We start from the raw sequence: 26,310 nt of genomic DNA on the forward strand, positions 1-26,310 counted from the left end.
GTTTCCGAAACAAAATCCCGCGACCCGACCGATACGAGCAACCGCTGCCGAGGTTTTTGCGAGGGTTCTCTCCCCTCCCCACTCCGCCGAGAGACCCCAAAAGAGGAGCTCCGAGAGGAAAAAAATGGCGATGTGGAGGGCCAAATCCCTCCATCTCTCCCTTCGCACTTCCCTCGCCCTCGCCTCCCTCTCCGTCCGCGATGACCTCCTCTCTCCACCTCTCCTTCTCCTCCGCCGCTACCGCGCCGGCCGCCCCCACCGCGACGACTTCCCCACCTCCAGGTATAGAAACCCTAGCCCTATCTCATCTCGATTCCTCCTGTCGTGTCTTCTTGCCCTTTGGATCTGGTGACGAGTGGGTTGCGTGGGCCCGGGAGGGATGGGGTAGGTACGAGAATTCGGCGACCCCTACGAACTGGGGCATCCGCATCGTGCCGGAGAAGAAGGCCTACGTCGTGGAGCGGTTCGGAAAGTATCTGAAGACCCTTGATTCGGGCATTCATCTCCTCGTCCCCTTCGTCGACCGGATCGCCTACGTCCACTCCCTCAAGGAGGAGGCGATCCCCATTCCCGACCAGTCCGCGATTACCAAGGACAACGTCAGCATCCTCATCGATGGCGTGCTTTATGTCAAAGTATCCAATTTTCTTTTGCTTATGGATTATCTTGATTCGTGAGCAATTCCTCTAATTGTGATTATGTTGGAGTTTTTCTTGATCTTTTGCGAATTTCTTTTTATCCCTCTGGTGATTTCATGTGGATTTGATGATGAATTCTCTTTGCTTGGGAGAATTTTTGCAGATTGTGGATCCATTCCTTGCTTCATATGGTGTGGAGAATCCAATATTTGCAGTGATTCAGCTGGCACAGACGACGATGAGAAGTGAGCTGGGAAAGATCACTTTGGATAAGACATTTGAGGAGAGGGACACACTCAATGAGAATATTGTGGTATGATTTCTTTCTTGTGGTATTATTTTCAGGTTCTATTCTCGCTCTTTTGTGTGTCAGTGGCTGCCTGGTGGAAATTATAGTACTTTTTAGAAGACAAACTTTTGTTTTTTTTTTTTTTACAAAAAAAATTTAATGAAACTTTATTCTTACTGCAATTTCATACGTCTGGAATGGTAATATTGGAGACCGTGATGTTTCTTGCTTCTCCTTGGAGACACTAGGAAATCAAAACTCCCATACTTGTGCATGCATCTGCACTATTACAGAGATAAATGTACTTTGACTCTGTGCTGCTAAGTTTCGAAATCCTGTATAATGTAGCTTGGATGCTTTGGAGTAAATGGAGCACTGATGCAATGTTTCTAATTTGAAGGAAATGTTTATCAGTGATGAGAAATGTACTTGATCATAGGTCCAAGTCTCCTCAAAACCTGTGTCATCACTGATGATGTATTCACAACTCACTGATTAACATGAATTTAATGTAGAAATTCCAATTTATGGAGTTGAAGGATCAATTTTGCTCAAAGAGGCATATCCCATGAACTATCAAAGTGCTTTGTTAGCAAGCTAGTCAATTCTAGCAGTTAAATTCCATTTTCCCTATTGTAGCAAAAAATTCGTTGTCCCTTCTCGTCTTGTTACTGTAAAAGATTATATGAAAATTATAACTTGAGGTAAATGAGCATGTGCTTCTATTAACAAGATGTGACCTTGTGCTTGCAATTCAGTGGATATACAAGTATTGCATACACTATCATCATTTCTCATAATCAAGCACAACTGCACAAGTTTTCTGAGATTATACAAAATACCCTTAAGGGAGTTATGGGAAGATGATAACTGAAGGCTAGGCAAGAACGATCGTTTAGCTCTACGTAATCAGAGGATGATCCTATGATCGGATGGCTTGTGGGCCAGCAGCAGGGTCCGGAGCTTGATGAGCGAAGATCGTCTCCACGATCGGCCAATTTTGTAGCCAGCGAGGCTAGGATTGATGCAGGACAACGAGCAGATCGCAATATTTTATGCATTCTTTCAACTGATCAGCCACAACCATAGGGGTCACTGGGAGTTGGTCATTACATGACTCCTTGTTTGAGACAACCTCTTAAAGATATGATCGAGAGATGTTTAGACGAGGCTAGCATGCTATTCGGTCGACTCGATCAGGAGGGCAACATTCATCCTTCCAACATAGCTAGGCAGAGAGGGGCACAAACGATAAGCAGACAATTGCTTAACGCACCAAAAAAGACAAAAAAAACACATGCAACCCCCATAGAGAGTATGGAGGGGGAGCTAGTTGATTTCCATTCAGAAATTAGGAACAATAGCGATGACAGTTCTGGTGGTCATGGATCTGCTAGCCACGGAGGGAGTGAAGGACATGAGACCACCGTTTACGAGAATAGTTGCAGGGTGGCCTTCAATTCACCGGTAAATCCCAGTTTACTTATGCTACACAAGATAAGGACCATGAATGATGTATGATCTGGTAGAGTCCGCGATGATATGATTGCATATAGAAGACGGGCTTCTTGAGATCATTCAGAAGGAATGATGCAGCTGTAAGTGACCTCGCACGTGGAGTAGGATCTATAGATATATCAAGTTCTGAGTAATATACTGGATCCTATTATCCGCAGGCACAGACAACCTATGACTTATATGGATATGGATATAGTGCGTCTGAGGCATCGTCTTTTGGTAGTTACTATCCTACATAACTTGAAGCATCTTACGGGTCGGATTTTGCTATCGGCATATTCGGATGGGCTTCTCCACAGCCGTATTATCAGCAAGAGGATACCTCTCAGAGCCAGAGCTTCAACGAGAGATCTGAGAGTGCTTATAACTCAGAGCGTGTTCCTTATGGGATGAACATTATAAGAATACAACGCCGCTTAGTTAGAAGGGTGGGCTGATGTGACTTCTGACTATACGAATGATCCGGATATCTACGAGAGGCATCACCACTCGACGAGATTTTAGATATCGGTATATATGTTGTACTTTAAAAATATGTAATTGATTGTGTTATTTTATATTTTTCACCTCACTAGTTGATTTAGGATATTTCATATTGTTTTTTGTAGCATGCAACATCTCACTAATTATTTTATATTTTGTATCATTTTAAAACAACAAGATGCATCTTTTAGGTTATATTAGGACCATAGAAACATCAAAAAACATCAAATTATACTTAAAATCATTGAAAAATTGAAAAAAATTGATTACCAATTAATCAAACTTGAATTTTTTTAAAACAAATTGGGTGTGCCGGTTCAGAACCGGCACACACCCAAGCATATCGTGTGTCGATACGGTACCGTACCGACTCGCCTAAACCGGCACACACCCAAGCATATCGTGTGTCGATACGGTACCGTACCGACTCACCTGCCAATCGGTATGGGTTCTGATACCGGTTCGGCGGATCTTGGACAAGATACATGGGTCAATTTGATTTGTCATTTTCAAAGACAAAATTAACAGCCCACATGTAGTGTAAATCATTATCAGCATTATGAAAAGTCAGTTTGGCCATCATGCATTTTTGGCACCCTAGCTTGACTATGTCCCTTTTTTGCCCTCATTTGACATGTAGGCCATAGAAATATTTTATTGTTGTTTTTGAGGTATTTTAAATGTTGTGAACATTGTTGATTGTTTTATCTTGTTTCCGTAGGCAATCTATTAAGCTCAAACTCATATGAAGCAGAGTATTGCCTATGTATGTGGTGGTTTAACATGCAGGAATGCTTTGTGTAATTTCATCTGTCAATTGTTTTGCCAGTGCTATAAATGGAATGCAATGTGAGAATAATATTGTTTAGCCGTATCTTTGGGTAAATAGTCATATGCATACACAGTATGAGACCACCAAACTAGGACTACTGGTAGACTCCTTGGATGTACCATGATATGGTTCTTGTAATTGAGCAAATTCATCACTGTCACAGAGAAAGGACCCATTTTGTTTCACCCCTTAAGGAGTTACTATGTAAACATCTTGGTTCCATAAAAAATACAATCATAAGAAGATATCCGATACTTGTGTACTGCATTTTATCATACTATTGTTTTTTCTATTCTTTATTCCTGTCTCGATTAATTTGGCTACAAGCCTAGATGGCAGCTAACATAAGGTCATTTTTTGCTTTTTAAGAATTGATTACTTCGGGCTTTTATAGCTCAGCATTTCATAACCTGAAAAAAAAGTCTCCCATCTAGTTCTTGCAACTTTTCGGCCAAGCACATATTTGTTAATACTTGCATTGTGAAGTCTTTTTAATAACTGGTGAGGGATGGAATTGGTAATTATTGCTAATTATAATGATGGCCCTTCTTACTAAGGTTTTACAAGAAAGTGATAAAATGATGGTATAACTAGTGTCATAATAACCTTCGATCTAGATCCTCTCTCTCTCACTTTATATATATGTGTGCGCGCGCGCGCAAAGACAGCGAGATAGACTTGGCTGCACTCAAGTGGATCTCATTTGTTTTACAAAGCTGATATAATACCTGTATGATTTTAAATATCTAATTATTGTATTTTGCGAGCATTTTTTCCAGCCTTGTTCCAATTGAATGAAGATTTAGACCAGCAGGTTTGGACATTGACTAGAATGGTTGTGTAGCTATGAATGCACACAGAAAACATGCTATTGCTATTATTTTATTTTATTCTATTGGGTTTTGCTCCAGTTTACTCATTTTTTGTTATCTAACAGAGAGCAATTAGTGAGGCTGCTTCCAGTTGGGGTCTTATGTGTCTGCGGTATGAAATAAGTAAGTATATGAACTGATATAATTTTCGTGTTAAGTGATGTATCTTCTTTAGGGCTTCATAATTTTGTTTGTCTACCTAAAACAAGCTGGCTTTGCTTGTTTGTTACCTTTTCTATTCTCTATGCAGGGGATATATCTCCTCCACCTGGAGTGAAGGCAGCTATGGAGATGCAAGCCGAAGCAGAAAGAAGAAAACGTGCTCAAATTCTCGAGTCTGAAGGTGTTTTTTTTATTTGAAATTAATGGATTCTTGTGCCTGTCATTGCTATATTCTGTTATTGATTATTTCATTAGGAAAGATTTTCTTCAGTGTGTCATGTGGAATGTAACATAACATGTTAATATGGGATATTGTAGACAGTCATGCAGCTATGTTGCATCTTACAGAGAAGCACTTTTAATAGCGGTTCTTTCATTCAGCCTTCCGTGATAATAGAAATATAAAATTTTGAGAAGTTTTGTTTAACGTGAGCAGGAGAAAGACAATCACACATCAACATTGCTGATGGAAAGAAAAGTTCGGTGATATTGGCATCAGAAGCTGCAATGATGGATCAGGTGAATAGGGCTAAAGGTATGTTATTCTATTTTAGGTTGTTGGCTTATCTTCTTTCTGGAATTGTATCTGGCAATTCTTTCAAGCCCTAATTACCCAATTCATCATGATTGATAGTTATTTCCAGCTGCTGCTGCATGTCGTCTTATTATGTGATCAACAGAGCATATTTGTAGAGCATGCTGTCTTGTTGTGTTATCAAAATGCCATGCTAGCAAAACACTTGCAAAATAGGCTAAGCAAGGTAAGGTTTTAAATCCCGTTGGACAGGGGTGTCCCAATTTCTCCATGGAACAGGATGCCCCATTGTCCCACCCCATCCCGATGGCGGTCCTGGCTATTCATCCCAGTAGATATCCTCTGTCTCTCTCCCCTTCTTCCTTCCTTCTTTGCTTTTTTTTCTTTCTTTCTTTTTCTCCTTCCTTTCGTTCCTTTTTTTAACCTTCCTTTCTACCCTTTCCTTTTTCTTTCCTTTTCTTGTCCCTTTTTTTTTTTCCTTTTTCTTCTCCTTTCTCTTTCCTTTTTTCCTTCTTTCCTTCCTTTCTTTCCTTTCACTTACCCACTTGCATCCACAACTACCTACATGCGCAACAAAAGGGTTGTTATCTTCGAAAGCTTTTGGCCGATTGGGAGGAAGGGACCATTCAACCTAAATTAGGGATAGAGTTTGTAGACTTAAAAAGTATAGTGTGTGGGTTCTTGACATATTGGACATGATGAACATGGCTCTTTTTTGTTGCAGCACTATGCGATTATCGTTGCTTACAAGCTCACCTTGAGTTGACAGATTTTGTTAGAAAGTTGTTGTAAGCACTGGGAGGGTAGCATCGGTTGGTATAAAAAAATGATTATGGGACGATATTAAAGAGGGAGGGCTGAGTTGAAGGCTAGGGCAAATTCTATTACATTAGCCACTTTAAGGGGCATAAGTAAGTGGTCATGAAAATGAGTAATAGATGCTGTGGGTTAGTGATGCAACATCAGACAACCAACATAGGAGATGTATCAAAGGAAGAATAAGAGATAGATGGAAGCAATGTTTGTAAACCTGGAGCGGCCTAGACAGTTGAACCGGTTGAACAACTAACTAGCTAGGTCTGTGGTCTGGATAGAACCCAAAACCCATTTTCTCCTAAAAACCATTCAATTTAAGCAAAACTGGAAGAACCAGAGGTTCAACCAGCGAACCAGCACCATTTTCCTTAATGTTAAACCTCTATTCAAACATTTTGATGGAATAAGCGAGGGGGCAACCATCATGACCTCTACCTCTTCTTCCTCTTCCTGACATGCTAGTAGCCAGCCGATGCTGGATGGTTGGTAGATGGCGGATGCTTGGCACTGGGGGTAAGTATGCCCTCCTATATTTTCTCAATCTCTCTTTCTCTTATCTCAATCCATGTTGTTGGGGCATGCTGGACGACATCGACAACTAGCTAGCCGGGTGGCAACCTGCTACCTCTCTCCGTCTCCATCCTTCAACTTGCCCCCGCTACCCTGCCCCGCCTCCCCCCCTAAAGGGCCCCTCTTGGCTTGCCATTTGTCTCATTGCTACCTATCCTCTCTATGTAGAGCTTTCAGTGGAATCCTTGCCGGTTGGAACTGGAAAGATAATCCCGCTTCTCTTCTTTCTTCTTCTCTTTTTAATCTTGTTAAGTTCTTTTGCTTGCACTTTTTTGTGAACAAGGTTATAATCTTTGGTATGGATTAAGTTAGATTTGATTTTCATTTGGATTTTTTAAATGATTATTATATGTACTATAGGAAATCTCTAATTGTTGGCTTTGATGTTTGATGTTTAGGGATATAGAAAAAATGGATATTTTATTTTAGATTGACTGTCATCCAAATGGTCCTTATCATTTTGGTGAGAATAAGTATGGTAGTTATTGTTTTAGGCAAAGATTATTTTTTTTTCCGAGAAAGATTGTAATAAAGTAATGGACTTAAGGAATTATCTGGAATTGGTCTAAATTTTAAATATGTGTTGGAGTGTAGGATGTATCAAGTCCTACAAAAATAGACGTGTTTATTTTTTCTGAAAAATGAGTGATTAAAATCATCATTCATTTCAGCTCTTGATTTATGTATTCAATGAATATAGTTTTTGACAACTGGCATTAATTGTTTCAGACTGATAAAACAAATAATAATATGGATCTTAAACAAGAAACATTAAAGAGAGATATTAATCTGTTATATATATAAACATAATAATTAATATTTATTTATGATGTCACAGTTCAGTTCTGGTTGACCCGACAGTTCAACCAGTGAACCATGACCAGATTCCTTTTTCAGTTCAATGAACATCAGTTTTTCAAACCATTGGATAAAAGGCTGCTGAGTAAGCGGGAGCATGCTTCGCTAGAAAAAATGCAGAATAATTACTAAAAGCATCCATTTCTTATAATAAATAGTTGCTCCTCTTTGCACTAAAAGGTGTCTGGCTTTAAATTACTCTTACTAGGACTGTATATTGATCATCGGGACCCCATAACCTTTCTAAATGCAGCTGGGTCATAATCTTTCCCAAAGGCTAATTTCTATTTCAACTAGGACCGCCATTAACAGTTGCTAAGCCTTTCAATTCTCGATAGGACTCATAGACATGATCAGGAAAAAAGTCTTGTTGTGTCCTTTCAGTAGTCTAGCCCAGGTTAGATTAATTCAAGGTTGCTGTTCTATTCTACAGTTGGTTCTCCAAACAAATAACAAAATTGATCAGGATCTATCCGTCGAAGTTTAATGAGGTCATACTGAAAGCATACTCTAACTGAAAGAGAGGCTCTCCTAACTAATTTGACTAAGAAAAGCATAAATGGCATGCATTGCTATTGTAGATGTCTTAAATAGATCCAGATCATGGGTGCACTGCTCTGACCTATTCTTTAATAGAACTTGATGGTTCACCTATTCATCAACTCCATGGGCAGGAGATAAATTGTCCTGAAGTTTCATCTTTGGTCTACGTTTTTGTCAAACTTCGCAAGTTATAAAACTATACATTGATTTTGTTCTCGCACAGTGCATCCCTGAATCTGAGAGTTAACATTTGATTTGGATACAAGTATTTTAAATTCTTCAACTTTTCTGCAGTAAAATATCAACTTCGAGACTCTACAAACTTAAAACTTGGATTGTTGTAGCAGATGCAAGTTTCAATCAATCTTCATAATTTGAGGCATCGTGTTTTTGGCAAGAAGCAGAGATAGGCAACTAATTGTTAACCTCTTTTTTTTTTTTGTTGAGAGACATCCTTTTGTTTCACTCTTTCGAGGAAAGATCTTGCTCCTTGATCAACAGAATCCAGTTTTAGTTCATCTCATTCATCAGCTGCTAATATATAACATTCTTCCCCAATTTAAATATCATGTTCTTGTCTTCTTTCTGCTTCAATCATGCAAATTATGGAACTTTCTTTAGGGACAGAAGAAAAATGTCTAACCTTCTTGCACTGGAAGCTTTACTTCCCCTAGGTAGTTTATTGTGGTTACCCACTTGTAAAGGGGGCACCAATGCTGCTAGCAATGCCACCAAAATACATCCCCTTGGCTGTCCAGTACTCCATCTCCGTAAGTTTGACTTCTATACGATGTGAGCTGATGTGTCAGGCAGATAAGTGTCACAATGTTCTCTTTTAATATATCATTCAAACAAGTCTTTCCGCATAAAGTAGCATTTACCACTCAATTAGTTTTAGGGTTTCAAACATATGTTTATATAATCACATATTCAAATTTTCTTTTAATATCATGGAAATTATATGCTACATAGGATGAATCCTCCTCCCCCCCAAAGCAACCACCCCACCAAAAAAAGCATTTATCCCCTCAGTTGCTTTATCGTCTGTATTCTCTCTATCAAAAATTCTGTAGCCTCAAATACAATTTGAAAACATTAGAGTTTCCTGCTAAATGTAAATATATCCATCTCCTAGAAGGGATTAAAAGCACCCAGCCTTATCCAAGTCTGTACAAGATTACTCAAAGCGATAGAGTTTTAGAAGTGATGCAAAGCATGGAAACACATAGCTTCTAGTTTTTGACTTCCTCAGAACAGCAAAACAGCATGTATCTTATCAAATTTATCTTTATTTGTTTATCGAAAGCCTCTTACGTAATCTATTTTATCTATACAATATCTCGTCTTTTAATCTTAGCACCCTGCATAATAAGAATATCTCAATCACTAAGATTCCTCTATTCATATCGTTGTTGATATGCACCACATAGTGCACCATTGTTATATGTCGAATAGCTGTGGCTGGGTTTGTTTAATCCTGTCACCTCAATTTGGTCATATCATTTTGGCACAGCTTTTGCTATCCTGATAATGTTAGCGCATGTGCTGTGATATTGCTTGTATTTTTGGTGGTCTTTTGCACTTGGATGGATTTATGCAGGTCAAAGGTGAGCATGTAGGGATCTTGGTTGTCATTTTAATCTTGTCTCTTCTAGTGTGCATGCAACTTCTACTTTTTCACCCTTTTTTCTTCCTTCTTCATGAAATTTCTTGGGTGTTCATATATAGTTGTCCATAACTCTGCTCTGGATGTTGATAATTTCTTCTGGAAGTAGGAAACATGCACTAAAAGCTTGTGCAAAATCCACCCTGACGGATTTTATTGCCAATACATCAGGAGAAGCTGAAGCTATCCTTGCTAGATCACGGGCAACTGCAGAGGGACTTAAGGTTTTATCAGTGGCCATGAAAGCAGAGGGAGGTGCTCAGGTAAGATCTTCCACTAGGTTGCTTGTTTCTTGCTATATGTACTTGTCTCACCATGAAAAATCAATTATGATAGAAGCCTCTTGGCTTTTCAGTGCCTTCATGTTGTACATCTAGTCACTATATTTGCTTAACTATGGGAAGCATATACTGCATCACCATGTCAACCTCATGACAGATATGCATGCCCAGATTTTGACATAATGTCTATCTGGAAGCATACCTTTGTTCTCCTCCCGTGTATCAGACAAATTCTTTTTTCCCCTTTCAGGCAGCAAGTCTAAAAATTGCTGAACAATACCTTAAAGCATTTGGCCGCATAGCCAAGGAGGTAAAGCAACGAACCTATGATACCCAGTTAAAAGCTTTAAAATGTGGCTTATTCCTGACTCCATATCCTGCTCCTTATTGTTGTCATTGCAGGGAACCACTCTGTTGCTTCCTAGCACTGCCGATAATCCTTCTGCCATGGTAGCTCAGGCTCTGACAATATACAAAAAACTCAGTGGTGACAGTTCTAATGCTTCCCCTGGGCAGAGGCCTCAAATAGAAACCAAAGATGGGAGTCAAACTGATAGCCTTACAGGACCAGATTGGGTGGAAGGTCCCTCTTCCGGTACAACAGGTGTCCGTAATTGCACTGCTGATTTAAGTGAAAGAGTGTTCTCTCTTCAAAGCCCACCAAAGGATTGAGTTAATTTTTGGTTTGCCTCCAATTTATAAGGAAAACTTTCGGCTGCTCAATTTTGGAAGCACGTGGTATGAGGCTTATTAATTTGTAATTCCTTTGTCTTGAGAAGACCTTGAAGGTATTTTGACATGTTTGATATGTTCTAGTGATGAAGAAGATTAAGAAATTGCTTGGGAGCTCGAAACTTTGTGCAACAGATCTGAGCAGTTGATATTCAGACGGTACTAGAATTAACAAATTCATATGAGCAAAGAAGAGGCAAAGAATTATATACTCTGGAATTTATGACATGTCATCAAACCCTTGGCTTTTCAAGTGGAACCCCAACTGGTGGGTGATAAAATTTGTAATTTTACATTATTGTTTCCTGCCTTCTTCATTTAAACTGCGTGGATTTTGTCAACATTGTAAGCTCACAGATTGGTTTTGAAAGTTTTTTCTAGTACTCTCATTGTAGGTGTTTAGAATAGCTCTTTCTGATAAGTGATCAGAGTAAGAGCCACAGGGATTGTTGTGTTGCTGTTAGGTTGTAAGGTCAGTTGATGTCTCATGGGGTTCAATAAGTGACATACATTTCATGACTAATTCCTCTGAAATTGATGGATTATGTAGTGATAAATTCATTCATTGACCTTTCTTTGCTGGATCCAAAATTTCCTTTCTTCAAAACATCTGTTCCTTATTTTTAACTTCATCTTGCAACTGTTGCCATTGGCGTTTCAAGGAATTTGGTTCTGTAGCAAAATATGGCCTTTTACAATACGTGCAACATCAGGTGTATCAAAGTTGCATACTTTATCGATGCATTTTGAGTGATCCTAGAGTTGCCATCCACACACACAATGTTTGTGATGACATTTTGCTACATGGTTCCAATACATCATGACCCAATCCAGTATATAAAGAACACTAAAGTGCTGGAGATCAAGCATGACCTCCATGCTTAGGCCGGAGGGCAGCCAGTAGAGAAGATGAGATGCTCCTCCCTTAACATGTACAGGGCTCGAAAGAACTATGTAAGCTTTGAGCCATGCAATCACATAAGAGGTCTGAAATTTGAGCCTTGTGATACATAACCAAGATTTCAAATCCACATGATGGCAACAACTATGTGAAAATAAGCAATGGTGCCTGAGACACGGCATAGGTTAATCATGCAGTTAGGACATGTACCTAAAAGCAAAACCATGAAGAAGAAACAGCTCAAGATGAAACACTGAATAAAACATACAAGGTCAAGCCGGCAAATTTAGCCTAGAAGAATGACCGATATGGAATGACTACTAATACCTATTAAGTCAATTATTAAAATATAAACTTGGCAGATTATAGGGATCGTTTTACTAACAATTAACCTGCATGCATCTCATGTACTCGTCCTTTGTACTTGGATAATGCTGTTAATGGTATTGGCTGGAATAGGTTCGGATCATGTATTTGGTCGCAATGCCACGCTCGAGCATATAAAGCATGTATTTGTTCCGGCAAACCTACATGTGCCACATTCTGTGAAATATCATCTACTCCTGAATGTTTGTGGAACAATTTAGTTCAAATCAAGCTCCCTCCAAACAAGAGAACTAACAATCCAGAAGTAAGTAAACCAAATCAATGTGTGGCTGGAACATTACAAGCTGATCTATCCTGCTGCTAGAATTTTTACTGTGAAGTTGTAAAAAATAAGGACATGATATCAGCTGAACATAGATAAACATTAAAGACCATATTTTCAAAATCAATTGCAGCCAGATTCTAATCCTGCCTCACTTGTTTTTTTCGTTTTTTTTCGGGGGGAGGAGCTGTGGATCCAGAGACTAGAATTCAAAGAAGCGCAGCTCAACCATTGCTTCTTTCCTCTTAGGAGAAAACCAGGCCAGGATTTTCCCAGACTGTAGCAACCTAAAAGAGTAACTTAAGCCATACATGACATCCTCAACATGCGGAATATGCTTCCCAGAAGGGGAAGTGAGTGAAACCCTCGAATCAACCCGAAAGACTATAGGCCCTGCCACCTGCATAAACAAAATGTTCTTTAAACATTGTACTAAAGATTGTACTATAGATCGAGCATCAAAGATAGATAATCTAGTTCAATAAAGTGTCTTCTCATGGAATACTTCATGTGGTTGACCAAGACCAAATTTTCTTAACTCAGAATTACTTCTCATTGAATCTGATTTTTTTTTTTAATTATTATTCTATATTCTAATGAACTTGTAAGGAGATAAACAATGTAAGTTTTGCTGGGGGGAAAACAAAGAAAAAGAGTAGCATAAATTCCTATATTATCACAGAGCTTTTAAAAAGAAAAAGAAAAGGAATTGGTCTTCCAATGAGCAAACAATATTAAAGCTTAATTCAGTCCAAACATGCTAAATTCTCCACTTTGCTAAGTTATTTTTTAATATCACAAAACGATTTTGTACTAAGACTTGATGCAGGAAGATACAGGACTAGATCATGCTTCAGCCTTTTAAGTTACAAAGAGAATATTGAGATATTAGAAACATACTTTGAATTCAGGGTTCTGACAATCTTATAATTACACTTGAAGAAACAGAACAACAGAACTAATTCATAGAGCTGATCAAATGAAACTGACATAAGGCCTGTTGGTTAGAACTTAGAACTACATTTGAGTTAAGCTCTGTTGTTTATGAGTATGCCAACAAATCTAAGCACATGCTGCATAGACCATAGATCTGAAAAGGGAAAAATGCAGGAAGAATGCATGAAAAGATATACCTGCTGTTGAAGGATCACATTAAGCTTTGGAGAAGCAAGAGGATTCACTTCTCTGTCAACTCGACCTCTGAGGATGTCAGAAAACAGATGACAAGCACCCTTCATAAATGCTGAAGCAGAACAGATGTCTAAGCGAGCATCTATTCTCGTAAGGTCGTTAAAATCATTTTTGAATTTCCCATGTTGCAGTGAGTAACACAATGAGCCAAACAAGTCAACACTGAACGGATTTCTCTTTTTAGAAGACCAACTTAGTCTGCGGCCAACTTCTCCTTCCCTCAATTGGGCTTCCACATTAACATCTATGTTCTCATCCCCTCCAAACCACACAGCACAAGTACCACCTAACATGCAATATGCAGGAAAGAAGATGACATTAAGGAACAAATAATAAAAATAATCCATGTGAATTGGCTTTTCAGTACAAGAAATTCAATGATCTAAGAGACAAGGTTCTATCGTACTTCATTTCATCCACTAGAATCCAGAATTGCAAGTATTAACTTGCGAATTACCCATATATAAACATAAAAAAAATGAATGATAATATTTGAAGCTTTGCACGGCACACTGATGAAAGAAGACATTGTCAACTACAACAATGTTGGAAAAGGGGTAAGATAATCAGCAAGCAGATTGAGATTTATCCTAAAGACATATTTTCTAGTTGCAATACCGTTGTAACTAAATAAGTTCAATGGACTAGACTATTCTTGCAAAGTTTTATGTTTAATAGCACTCATGAAGGGTGCCAATCATAGGTATGCCAGAAAGAACAAGCTAGAATACACAGAAGGGTAACTGCAAAATATGGTAAAACCTAAAGAATAAGAAGAATCTAGCATACAAGAAATCTTAGCATGGATAAGCTGATCATAATCCACATTCCAAATGCAGTTAAGTAGATGATTGCGATCCCATTGGAAAGTATTGTTATTCATCAAACTCTATAAAATGCCACAGAAAACTGAATAGTCACAGATGATAAAGAAAATAAATGCATGCAGTTCAAAATTGTAGCCAGACAGTATTTTTACCAACAATTCCTGATATAGCTGCATGAGGTTCTTTAAGCCGCACATCATATGAGGACTCCCAAGTAGGTTCTTTTTCTACTTTCCTTGCTCCAGCATTATTGTCGTCCTTTTCTCTCCAAAGGTCTCTGCTCTTCTCATAAGAAAATGCAGCTTTAGCACATATTCCAGGCATCAGGGATAAGGGCACCTTACAAGACGAGGAATTCAGAGCCTCAGGTTGGCCACCATTTTTATGTAAACCAAAACGATATCTCAATCCAGAGTCAGATACTAGAGATGTTATATCCAGTGAAATTGAGGTGGGAACATCCCAATAAGTTCCATTCCTGTCCACAAACAACTCTGGACATGCTGCTTCTAAAGTGATATCATGATTCGGAAGCTGCACAAACATTACTAACTTTAAAAATATTGCTAGAGAAAGAAAATAAATACGGGATCACTATAGATTAAAAAGAAAAAAAAAAGAAAACATATAAAATGAACCATCTAGCTTCTGAAGTGGAACACCAAACAAGACATGCAGAGAAGGAACAAAATATGAAATCAACAATAAAATAAAATAAAAGGTCAATCTTTAAGATGTAACCTTATTAAGATTGGCATGCTCTGTGGAACAGGACATACAGAATGTGTAACTTCTTAAAAGATAGCTCTGACTGGACATAATAGCTAGGTAAATACTGCAAACTGCAAGTCTATGGAAATGTTCCCTAACAAAACTATATCAAAACCATGAATATAACAGAGAGTTTTTAATAATTTACCCTGTGAAAGAGCACTGCTTTTAACCGGCGGACGCTCTTATAATAATGTCTTTCCAGGTTAAAAAGTAAAGATGTATCATCCGTCAGAGAAAGATGGGAGAACAGACCCAGTGCATAGAGCGACTTATCTAGAAAATGTTTTGCAACATCTTTAAATGCAGGCAACTCTAGCTCATCAGCACTTGCCACTTCTTTCTTAATACTGGATATTAATTTTCTTGGGCGAAACTGGCTCACTAGTCCAACCCACCTGACACAATTACAAAAAATGTAAATGTCTACAGATCCATATAAGCCTTCACAGAAATGTGGTGCCAAGTACCCATGCAAGAACAATTATACACCAGGGCCTCGACAACATTTATTAGATCCAGTAAATATAAATCTCATTAACCAAAACCCACTGGAGGGGGAAAAATTTCTAGTATGGTTGAAACAACAGTTCAATTTAGGTATAAATTAGTTTTTTTATTGTATAACATCAAACTTGTAAGCAAAACTATGAGGCATGCAGTGATAAGAAGGGAACTGGAAGAGGAGAGAGACGTGGGTATTGAAGTGGAAGAAAAAGGGATTGGAAAAGAAGATGGAGAGGACATTTGGGTTTGGAGAAAATGATGGAATAAAAGTAGCATAATAGATGGGTATGTAAGCAGGTTTTAAGGAGGAGACGTGCAGGGGGCAAGAGAAGAAACAGAGGAAGGACTTTGGACTGGGAATTGTTGAGGCTTGAGCGATAAATGTTGGCCATGCCTGTGGTTTTCTTCTGGTTTTTCAGGTTGTTGTGGGCTGTGGTTCTTCATATTGTTGCTTGAAGAGAAACAAATCTGTGAATGGATAATGAGTGTCTGTTCTGAAGACAGATTTTGAAGGGATAGACAAAACTATTCTTGCTTGTAAATTGGCAATGTTTCCAACTACAAATGCATCACTAGCACGAGTCTTTTAGGGTTTAGCAGAAATATTTAAACTTGTACTAGTGGCAAGCATCACAGTTAGATCCAATGACATAGATACACATTCAGGTTTCCTTCTTTTATCTTTAATCTGATCTTTGCATAAAGAACATGAGTGGAGCTAAAAATCAGCCAATAGAATTAGTAGTAGCTCAAAAGTATTTAGTAAAGAATTTTCTCGATATTTTTTATGCTTCTAGGAATCCCGATCCTTCCTGAGACCTTATCTTCTATCTAACATCTCTCATCTTCTGAGCAGCAACCAACATTTTATGATATTAGACTTGGAGTTAAAACTAAGGTTTTTGTTCAAATATATATATGAAAGGTTGAAGATAGATGGTTAAATAATTCATCTCTCCTATGTGAACCCATATTAATCTCATCTCAAATAGGTTCATCAATATGAAATTCAAAAACTTCTCCACAGCACAAATCAGAAAACCAGAAAACGACCAGAACACATAAGAGAAATCCCCATAACCACAAAATTAAATCATCAATTATTCAAAAAAGATGGTGAAATAACAGAAAGAAACCCAAATCTCCTCAATGCCAGAGTAAGTAAAACTCGCAACTCCATAAACTCGGCAACAGCTCAAAAGAAGCAAAACTTAAGAGAGAAATTAAGCTCGAGGCTGTTGTTTGTTACTGGACAAAAATACAAAATATGATTTTAGAAAGAGGGAGCAATTGGATAAAAGTACAATAACTCGGTCTCTTGTGCGAAACACAGCTGCTTCAAAGACCTTCATATATTTCATCTCAAACATACCCATTCCAAGAAACAATGAAGTACAGAAGAGAACAGCATCTTCCTCAAAAATAGCCATCTAACAGATAAAAGCCATAACTTCTCAAACGCCAAAAAGGGCTGAGAAAAAATATATATATTCCCAACAATAGACTCATCAACAAGTCAAATAAAAGCAAAAAAGATATATATTTGAAATTTATGCTTCTCATTCCTGTGAAAACTTAATCTTTCTCTTCACCATGGAAAAGATAGGCCACACAAATCCACAAAATATCCCAGCCAACATAGAATCACCAGAAAAAATTGCAAGCAGATAATAACAAAATGTCCACAACGCCCTAAAAAAGGCGACTTTGTATCGCAAAACAGCAAAATTCCAACAACAGACTCCCCATAAGACCAAAAGGAGTAATTTTGGAGGGCTGTTTGCAATTAATTCATCTCGCTTCTTTCAGAAATGCTCTTTTTAGTTCTTCTTGTTTCCGTCAAGTTTACTTTTTTCTTAACCAAAAGAAAAGAAAGGCCACAAAAATCTACAAAAACCAACCCCCCCAAAATCCAAATTACACCAGCTTAAAAAACCGCAACTTGATATCAGAAACCCGCAAAATTCCAACCGCAGACTCATAAGAAAGTTCAAAAGGAGCAATTTTGGAGGGCCTTTTGCAATCAAGTACTCTCACTTCGTTCAAAAATGCTATTTTTACTCTTCTCGACATACCAGTTGGAAGCGGCGGGGCTGGGCAAGAGATATTGGACGGAGAAGGAGCCGAGTTCCTTCTGGGAGGTGGAGGCGAAGGAGGGGATGATGCCAAGGGGGAAGGCGTTCGCGAGGAAGGAGAGCTGCTGCGGCCGGATGGTCCGGCTCGCCCGGGCCAGGGCCAGCGGGACCGGTTCGCCGGGAACGGACCGGGCTGTTCCCTCTAGGGTTTGCGGCGAGGAGATGTTCAGGTCCCAGAAGGCCGCGTCCATAGCCAGACGAAGGTGCGCCATCGCCGTCCTCCGTCTCTTCTCTTCTCTTCGGCCTTTATCTCTCTGTCCCCCTTATCACTCCTCTACGAACTGAGGTTTTGAGAGGGCTTTGTGGGCCGCTTGGGTTGGATGAGCTCAAGTTCGGCCCGAACTTGAAGCCCAGTTCACAATCATGACCGTCTACGTATTACAGGAGGGCCCGTGATGTATGTACCAGGCAGGCGTTCCATCCTTTATTACATGGACGGCCGTGATTAGGGTATCTTACGAAAGTATCATGAGATGCATTGTCGCTTGCAGTACATGAACATGTGCTTTATGATTGGCACGATGGTTGGATAGCGGGTCTCATGATGCCATGTTGGTCCCGGAGAATGCTTGTGTTGGAAGATTGGAGGTTTATGTTTGCATCCGAATATGGCAGGATCCCGGCTGGATTTGGATAGGGCTTTGCCCAAAGGTTAACAAAATTTAGTCATACTTGGGCTCGCACGGACTAGCCTAACTCGCACTTCAGGCTTTGAGCCACCTTAGATTTCGTGACTATTTTTTAAATTTTTAAAATATTAAAAAATATATTAATACTAAAAAAATAAATATGAATAATTAAATATTACCAATAATATACAATATATCTGTTATTCCATTAAAGCCACTAATGTGGCAAGTGGATCGGATTAGATTGAGGCATGCTTGACCCCAACCCGATCCGATTTTATGTACGAGTCTAAATATTCGACTCGAACTCAATTCTGTAGATGGTCGAGTAGGGTTGGATCCATAAAAAATATTGTAGACCTAGCAGGCCCTTTGGATCAGATTGGGGTCATTATGACCCAAATCCAAACCCAAATATTCACGTCCAAGACGAATCTAGGTCTGCATTTTTTTTTTTGGTACAACGGCGGCTCACACCCTACGGGTGTGGATACCGCCAATAAAATCTGAAAATAACAAAGTAGAAAAAGACACTGGCACTGTGTCGCGCTCCCTCCAAACGAGGCCTTCAGAATGGTGAGCCGCATAGGAAGCGACCCAATCAGCTGCACAATTCGCTTCCCTGTAGACGTGTGTAGCCTGATAGGTGTTACACACCTGTAAGAGTCTGCGAATGTCCAGAAGCAGCGGCCTGCCCTCACCTGCACGACCCCGACCCCTGATCCAGTCAATCACAGTGGCCGAGTCGCCCTCAAGGATAATCTGGTCTGCACCAAGTGTCTGTCTCGCATAGGATATGCCCTCCCAGGTGGCTCGGAGCTCAGCACACACCACCGACGAATCGAAGATCCGCTGTCCCCCCGTCGCCACTAGTCTAGAATCATGATCTCAAATGACGAAGCCTACACCTCTGCCTCTTCCATCAGCGGCCATACTGCCATCGAAATTCACCTTCATGAAGCTAGGGGGTGGGGGCATCCAAGATACGAAAACATATCTGGACGCTGCAAGAGCAGAAGGGGTACGTACCCAGATGTCCCTGGCCAACCCGGTAGGTGAACTCACAGCAGTGCTAAAGAACTCCTCCGCATGCAGTAATGCCCTGGCCACCACCGCCCACGGGGGCGAGCTGCGACCCTCAAAGACTCGTGCATTCCTGTCCAACCAGGAATGGTAGGCCAGGTAGGCAACACGAGTCCCTCTCTCCTCCACCCTAAGCCCTGACCCCAGGACTTCCAGAAAGCGCAGGAACTCAACAATGGACGACCACCTCTGCCTCGGATCATAGGAGAGCCCCGCACACCTCCAGATCTGACTGGCCCGCGGGCACTCGACTAGCACATGATAGATGGACTCCTCCACCTTCGGACATACTCCACAATCTGCAGCTATCCGCACTCCCCGCCGCGCCAGGACACTCCTAGTGGGTAGACAGCCCCATGCTACCTTCCATAGGAACAGTGCGATGCGTGGATGAACACGTAGTCTCCAGATCCAGCTACCATCAAACTGCCGGGCCACCGCTCCTCCTCTCAACCGCGCTATGTCGCGGGAACTCACTGTCAAAGAAAATTTTTTGACTAACAATATTTTATAAAGAAAATTTTGTTCTTACTTCTAAATCCAACTGAATTTTGACCTCATAAAATTGTTTGCTAACATGGTCAAAACTCAATGAATTAATATTTATCTAGAACTCCAATCTGTTTTAGGAGGTTAATAGCACGAATATCTAGCCTTTCTTAATATAGTGAGACTAGTTTGAGCACTTTTCTCTCAATAGAGGAAAAGTATAAATAACTTTGAATATTTTCTTCAATGAGTGCGGTCAGGCCAATTCGGATTAGATAACTAATAGGAAGACCTATATAAAGTGCATTCGGGCTAGATCAAAGTTTTTGAAATCCATATCCAACTGTAAATGTAATTGGTCTAATATTTGAACCCAACCCAACCTCACGGATAGTCAACAATGGGTTGGGTTTGATCCAAATAGGAAGATGGGTCATGAGTCAACCAATTCATCTGCGGCCTTAATTGCATGATTTGCAAGTTAAGTAGTCTAAAAATCCTTACATATCATCATATCCTTTAAGTAATATAGGGATAGTTAGAGAAAAGGTATCAACCAGCTAAGCTAACAACTCTTGGGCTATCGTATGAAACCGAACAAAATAGATGGATGCGAAACAACTCATTTAGATGTTGTTTAGTGGTGGGTGAATTTTTTTCTAAAACAAACATTCCAAAAATAAAGGCATAAAAGAAATAATATGAAAAATAATAAAAGATATTTATTTATAAAATTCATCCTTCTCATTTACGATTTGATAGCTTCTATGAAACAGATTACGCGGAACTCATTTAATTTTATGTTTTGCAATGTTTCTGAAAAACTTAAAATTTTGTAATAAAGCAACAAAATAATCTTTGGAAGTGGTTGGCTAGTTTCAGTTGAACTTCTTTAGAGACCCCCACTGTGTGGAGATTCCGACAATTAAGTACGTTAGAGGCCATGGCAGCGCCCTTCCCACCAAGCTTTCCTCTCATCAACGGAACGCTAAACCCGGGAGGTTGGAAGCATTCAATGCCCCTCACGACCACGTAACACCTGCATTAGCTCCAGAAGAAGAGGTCTTTACTCCTCACCACCCTGTACATAAATACCCACACACATCCATCCTTCCCTACTCTTCCTCACTCTACCATCACCTCCACCCTATTCCTCACCACCTTCTCTCTCCCTTGAGGCTTGAGCTAATGAAGCTTCTCATTTGCCTGTATCTCCCTCTCCTCCTCTCTCTCCTCCACCGCGCCACCTCCACCGAGGACCGGCAGTGCTCAAATCCGGCCGACGTCGAAGAAGTCTGCAAGACTGTCACAGCTAGCATGGGAACCGACGATCATGAGTATTGTGTGAGGACGCTGAAGTCCGACCCGAGGAGCAAGTCCACTGATCTTCATGGCCTTGCGACACTTGCAACAAGGCTCGCCATCTCCCATGCCATGAGCACCGAGTCTAAAATCGAGGGGCTGATGGACCTGGAGTCAGATCCGAAGATGAAGGAGAGCTATAACGCTTGTTTGGATGCCTACAATGATGCCATCGACGAGCTTCGAGATGCGCTCGATAACCTGAACTCCAAGCTCTACTTGGGGGGGATGTCCTTGCTTAAGTCCACCCTCAAAGGGGTTGAAAGCTGCGAGGAAGCATTCAAGGATGAGAAGAGCTCACCATTAATAATGGAGGACAAGGACTACCAGAGGTTGGCGAACATTGCGTTCCACATTACTGCCTCGGTGGAGTGATTGTTTTCATTCTTTGTTTTCTCTTGTTGTTGGTCTTTATGACTTTGTTTTCAGGATGGCAAGGATAAGGCTTATTTTTGTTAGTGTTGTGAAATTTTACTTGATTGTATTTGGTACCATTTAGCTTAAGAATAGAGTTTGAAAAATATTTGTTGCTTGTTTTTTTTTTTTTCTTTTTTTTTCCAACTCAAAAAATGTTCCACGTTTTTTTAAGCTCTTCAAATCCAAAGTCAATGTAAATCTAAGATTCATAAATCCCTTTGGTTTTCGGGAGGAGTGCAAGTCCAATTCACATCTCACCCAATTAAAGCTGAATTTATATGCAAATTAAGTTCAAACCCACAGGTTAGGCATGTGTCTTAGATTGAGAGCCAAACCCTAGTTAGGTCAAGTATGCATACAGAGGATCTGATTAATCTGAAAAAAATCAAAGAAGGTTAGTTTAAGAATCTAGACTCCCTTTTGACCTTTTGGCCAAGCCCAGATTGAACCCACAAAGTGATTTGAGTTCATGCACATCGATGATAAGCTTGAATAGGTTGTGTGCATATATCAAGTTTTAGGAAGCAAAACCTTCGGCGATTTGGTTCTTGAACAGGGACATGATATCGACCTAACCATATGATGCATTTGAAAATAAATCACTAAATATTTAGGTTCATGAACAAATGCTATGATCGGTTGTAAGCTGCATGCTACATGAGGAAACGAAATGTGTTGTTGGATTCATATACACCATTGGACTCATCACAACCTTCTAATTGGTTCCATTCCAGTCCTGTGTTTTTTGATATATATGGTGCAATGGGTTGGAATATTTGATATTTTAGTATTTGGTACGTACAAAGACGTTGTTTGATTATGTGGCAGGAGGACTTAACTCGGACAAATAAAAGAACTCCTGTCATATAATTTTTGGTGAGAAAATATTAAACTTTTACGTGAAGAAAGACCTGTCCACTTTTCCGTGAACAAAGATTTGTCCCAAGATATTGTAATTCATGCAAGAAACTAAGAATACATATCCATCCAAGCACCATATAGGCAAAATATTAAAGCCATTCACTTTGTAATTTTGGTTGAAAATTCAACCCAGAACCTTTTATCCCAAGTGATCGCCGTGTCATATTCAATGAGGCTTACTAAATTTCACTTTGAACCTGAAGCAAATCCAGTATCGAACCAACTTATCTAGAATTCACTTAGTAAATATTGCTACAACCGTCAATCATTATATTGGCAAGATTCACAATAATCCACCAAATCCTTACAAAGATCCATTGGTTTCTTGTCAAAACTAGCACCCAAACGAGTTGCGTCAACTCATGAACTGGCCTAATTATGCCCAATTTAACCCATTTTTTTAGATCACTGGTTCATGTTTGGGTATAAAACATGGCCTATTTAATGAACCAAGCTGGGCGTAGGTCATAATTTTTCTATCTAGACTAGTTCGGTCCAATCCAGGTTACTCAACTTCTATAATCTTGAAATTTCTAGCCCCTTCTATCTGTCGATCTATCTTTATTTCTTTCTTTTTTTCTTTCACCTTCTACCCTAACAAAGCCCAAGCCTCTTGACAAACCAAGTCCATGCTCGTGGGACCACGGCTTGGCATATAATCAAGGCTGAAATGAACATTAATACTCTACCGAATTGAAAGCAAGAAGTCATACCATCCAAACCAAAGTTCAATGATTCAACCTCTATAGGTTGTGTACTGAGGATATTATTTCATTTCATGTGAAAAACGCAATTAGCATTAATCATATAATTGTCAATGCTATTAATGGTGCTACTCACATTAACACTATATTCTTAGTTATCCACTTTTTATTCATTTTATCACTTAGTTTCCTTTAGAGATAAAATGAAAGATTAAGTGTTTATATCTTACAGGTCGAAGCACTAAAAGAAAAGGACCGAGAAACGCGGCGGCAGACGAGACCTTGAAAGCTGCTTTTTCAAGTGTCAGTAGCGGGACGTTCTGTCCATCGGGGAAGGTTTTTGGTGACAACACCTGGAGATATCAGAATTGAGAATGCTGACATCGAAAACGTCTTTCTTTCGTCCTCCACTCGCTTGTCTTGTTGACCCACGAAAATGGGTCTGTCCTACTTTTACCGCCGAACCGTAATGATAATTCATTCTGATATTTGAGGTCAAGCTCCTATTTTGGCAAACAAAAGGGTTTGTGTTGATATTTTCGTGACTTGATGAAGAGGAAGCCGAGTCTCTTTAGTCTTGAAGAGTCCGTGCAGCTATGGTTGTTGATCCTACGAAGCCTACCCAAAGGTTCAGGCCGGTGGGCTTCGATGAGCTTTCCGACTCAGATGCAAATGTATCACTTGATTCAGTTCCCATTCACCTTGCCTGCTTTCAAAAAAAAAAGAAAAAAGCCGTGTCTCGCATCGCGACTTTTTTCCTAGTTAGAATATCAGCGTGCCCTACGTCAAGCGCAATGAGGCATCGCTCGCATTTCCTTTCAAAGGAACAAGATCGGAAGAGGAAGAACTTTGCTTTATACAAAGACCTAGACTCGACCCAACTCGAACCTATTCTCTTAGGTGAGGCTGGCATATGTTTGACTCGGCCCAGCCTTAATAACCAACGGGGCTTAAGTATTGGATGGACCTGACAAGGCCCAACCAGCCCATTTGCAAACCTCGTAAGCCATCTGAGATCTCGAGATCCATCGAAGATCTTCTCAAGATGCCCTGGATTCTCACCAAGATCTAGCGAAAATCTACAGAGATCTCATCTACATCCATCAATATCTTCTTCTGGGTAATGCGGCTTTCTTCCCCCCAAGTTGTGATTTTAAAAGGCACTCCAAATATACATCAAGACAAATACGACAGGCAAAGAATATTTTTTGTAATATCATAGATATGTCCAAGATCATAAAAATAATTATATTCAAACACTATAAGTGGGACCAATATCGTTGTCAGAAGTTCTACCACTTGGACGTAGCCTCCTTCACCTTACGTTCCAACTCCAACTACTTGGACTTTGATATATGGATCATTACCCATTCCACTGACGGCTTTTGGGTAATACCTAAAATCAAGAACCAATTTGAGTAAAGGCGACCTAAGTCTTCTAAAAACGTAAGATTGCTCCACTACTACCCTCTTGAGTGGTTACTATCTTTCTAGCGTGCAACTCATTGGATATCTTTCTCCCAAATAAACTTCAGCTCCCAAACCTACCACACCTTAGAAACATAATTACTTTGCTTGCACACTTGACGAAGACTCCTCTATATTGATTTCCTGAAGTCTACGCTTAGGAGCCCTTCTCTCCCTTCTAATTAAAGCATCTATATGGAAGCACATCATGTGACACCAAACTCATTAATTGGACGGCTCAAATCAGAAGGATCACAGACCATAGGGAGGGAGAAATCCCCACTCCCATTCTAGATCGCTGCCGACACCCATCCGTATCTCACCACTCTCCCCAACCTCATGCCATTTGAGCCTATCATCACTTTTTAATTGCTCCTCTTCCTCTCCCTCACATATTCCTTGTTCTCCTCGCTCTCTCTGGCCAATATTCCATGCAATAGACTTGGATACATGCATAGAGAGAAAACAAAATAGGCTTCATACACACCATGTCAACCATGATTCAATTCACCTCCTTTCTCCTCTCCCTCTTCTTCTTCTTCCTCCTCCTCAACCAAACCAATTCTCCGATGGTGGCCGCCACCCACCCCGATATAATTCTCAAGACCTGCAAGCGCTGCGCGAAGGGCGATCCCAACCTTAACTACACTCTGTGTGTAGAATCCCTTGCATCGGTGCCCAAGAGCCATCACTCCGACGTGCGAGGACTAGCGATCGTTGCAGTGAAGCTGTCCAAGGCCAAAACGATGCATGCCAAGTCTATGGTGAAGAAGCTTTTGAAGGCGAAACCGATGGAAGGCTACATGAAGAATTGCTTGCTGACCTGCACGGATGTATATTCGGATTCAATATCCGACCTCAAGGACTCCATGAAGGCGATAAAGTCCGGCCAGTACAAGGATGCCAATATACGGATTAGTAGTGCAGTAGACGCCCCCGGCAACTGCGAGGATAGCTTCCAAGATGGGAATATCAAGTCGCCGTTGATGGAGGAGAACAAGGACGTGTTCGGGCTCGCCGTCATTGCCCTGGGCATCACCGCCCTCCTCGGGTGACTGTTCCATTCATATTATAATCGTCCTATCTTCGATAATTATGTGAGGATAAACTAAGAGGATATAGAAAGATGTAATTGTTTATACCGCAATAAGATGGCCTAGAATCAAGTTCCTTACGATGGCTTCTTTCCTAGAAATATAATTATATTGTGGTATATATTCTTCTTATTTTGTTTAATTGGATGATAAGGACGGATGGTTTACCCAACAATCCTCCTAGGAAGGTTCGCTGGCACCTTTTTTTTTTTACTTCTTATATCATATTTTTCACACCACAATCGGAACTGTTGATGGAATGCCTATTCCAAGATACTACGTACATAATTCAATGGATAGCAAACGGTGTAACAATCTGCCTGTACGAAGCCCTACAAAATTGTATGCTTCATCTCCAAGTTTAATTA

The 26,310-nt window shown here is 40.0% G+C and overlaps 4 protein-coding genes across 5 annotated transcripts; 3 read left to right on the forward strand and 1 right to left on the reverse strand.

Moving 5' to 3' along the window:
* Nucleotides 1–11,386, forward strand: LOC103706406 (stomatin-like protein 2, mitochondrial). Of its 2 annotated transcripts, XR_603967.4 has the most exons (10): nt 2–282; nt 389–635; nt 802–951; nt 4,698–4,755; nt 4,883–4,975; nt 5,231–5,329; nt 9,954–10,045; nt 10,314–10,373; nt 10,466–10,801; nt 10,880–11,386. XR_603967.4 is itself a non-coding variant. In XM_008790495.4 (9 exons), the coding sequence occupies exons 1-9, from the start codon at nt 125–127 to the stop codon at nt 10,733–10,735; spliced, it is 1,227 nt and encodes a 408-aa protein (XP_008788717.2). In that variant the 5' UTR covers nt 1–124; the 3' UTR covers nt 10,736–11,386. The 2 variants fall into 2 exon arrangements, 1 of the variants encoding a protein (XP_008788717.2); XM_008790495.4 differs by having other exon boundaries at nt 1–282; nt 10,466–11,386.
* Nucleotides 11,387–12,266: 880 nt separating this feature from the next.
* Nucleotides 12,267–18,048, reverse strand: LOC103706405 (protein TRIGALACTOSYLDIACYLGLYCEROL 4, chloroplastic). Its single transcript, XM_008790494.4, has 5 exons — nt 17,717–18,048; nt 15,283–15,532; nt 14,516–14,897; nt 13,479–13,822; nt 12,267–12,745 (listed from the first exon to the last, which is right to left on the reverse strand). The coding sequence occupies exons 1-5, from the start codon at nt 17,986–17,988 to the stop codon at nt 12,548–12,550; spliced, it is 1,446 nt and encodes a 481-aa protein (XP_008788716.2). The 5' UTR covers nt 17,989–18,048; the 3' UTR covers nt 12,267–12,547.
* Nucleotides 18,049–21,118: 3,070 nt separating this feature from the next.
* Nucleotides 21,119–21,799, forward strand: LOC103706442 (putative invertase inhibitor). Its single transcript, XM_008790538.2, has one exon. It carries the CDS (start codon nt 21,166–21,168, stop codon nt 21,712–21,714), a length of 549 nt encoding a protein of 182 aa, XP_008788760.2. The 5' UTR covers nt 21,119–21,165; the 3' UTR covers nt 21,715–21,799.
* A 3,258-nt stretch (nt 21,800–25,057) lies between these two features.
* LOC103706404 (putative invertase inhibitor) lies at nt 25,058–26,072 on the forward strand. Its single transcript, XM_008790493.4, has one exon. The coding sequence runs from the start codon at nt 25,337–25,339 to the stop codon at nt 25,901–25,903; it is 567 nt and encodes a 188-aa protein (XP_008788715.2). The 5' UTR covers nt 25,058–25,336; the 3' UTR covers nt 25,904–26,072.
* The last annotated feature ends 238 nt before the right edge of the window (nt 26,073–26,310 follow it).

The sequence above is a fragment of the Phoenix dactylifera genome, chromosome 17 (assembly GCF_009389715.1).
Source record: "Phoenix dactylifera cultivar Barhee BC4 chromosome 17, palm_55x_up_171113_PBpolish2nd_filt_p, whole genome shotgun sequence".
In the NCBI taxonomy this organism is placed as follows: Eukaryota; Viridiplantae; Streptophyta; class Magnoliopsida; order Arecales; family Arecaceae; genus Phoenix; species Phoenix dactylifera.

Excerpts from the sequence above, each read along its gene's own strand:
- LOC103706404 (XM_008790493.4), top strand. The coding sequence starts at position 25,337 with ATGTCAACCATGATTCAATTCACCTCCTTTCTCCTCTCCCTCTTCTTC.
- LOC103706442 (XM_008790538.2), top strand. The coding sequence starts at position 21,166 with ATGAAGCTTCTCATTTGCCTGTATCTCCCTCTCCTCCTCTCTCTCCTC.
- LOC103706406 (XM_008790495.4), top strand. The coding sequence starts at position 125 with ATGGCGATGTGGAGGGCCAAATCCCTCCATCTCTCCCTTCGCACTTCC. Across the intron at positions 636-801 it reads ATGGCGTGCTTTATGTCAAA|ATTGTGGATCCATTCCTTGC; the intron begins GTATCCAATTTT and ends GAATTTTTGCAG. Across the intron at positions 10,374-10,465 it reads TTGGCCGCATAGCCAAGGAG|GGAACCACTCTGTTGCTTCC; the intron begins GTAAAGCAACGA and ends TTGTCATTGCAG.
- LOC103706405 (XM_008790494.4), bottom strand. The coding sequence starts at position 17,988 with ATGGCGCACCTTCGTCTGGCTATGGACGCGGCCTTCTGGGACCTGAAC. Across the intron at positions 15,533-17,716 it reads AGCCCCGCCGCTTCCAACTG|GTGGGTTGGACTAGTGAGCC; the intron begins GTATGTCGAGAA and ends TAATTGTGTCAG. Across the intron at positions 12,746-13,478 it reads ATGTGATCCTTCAACAGCAG|GTGGCAGGGCCTATAGTCTT; the intron begins GTATATCTTTTC and ends TTGTTTATGCAG.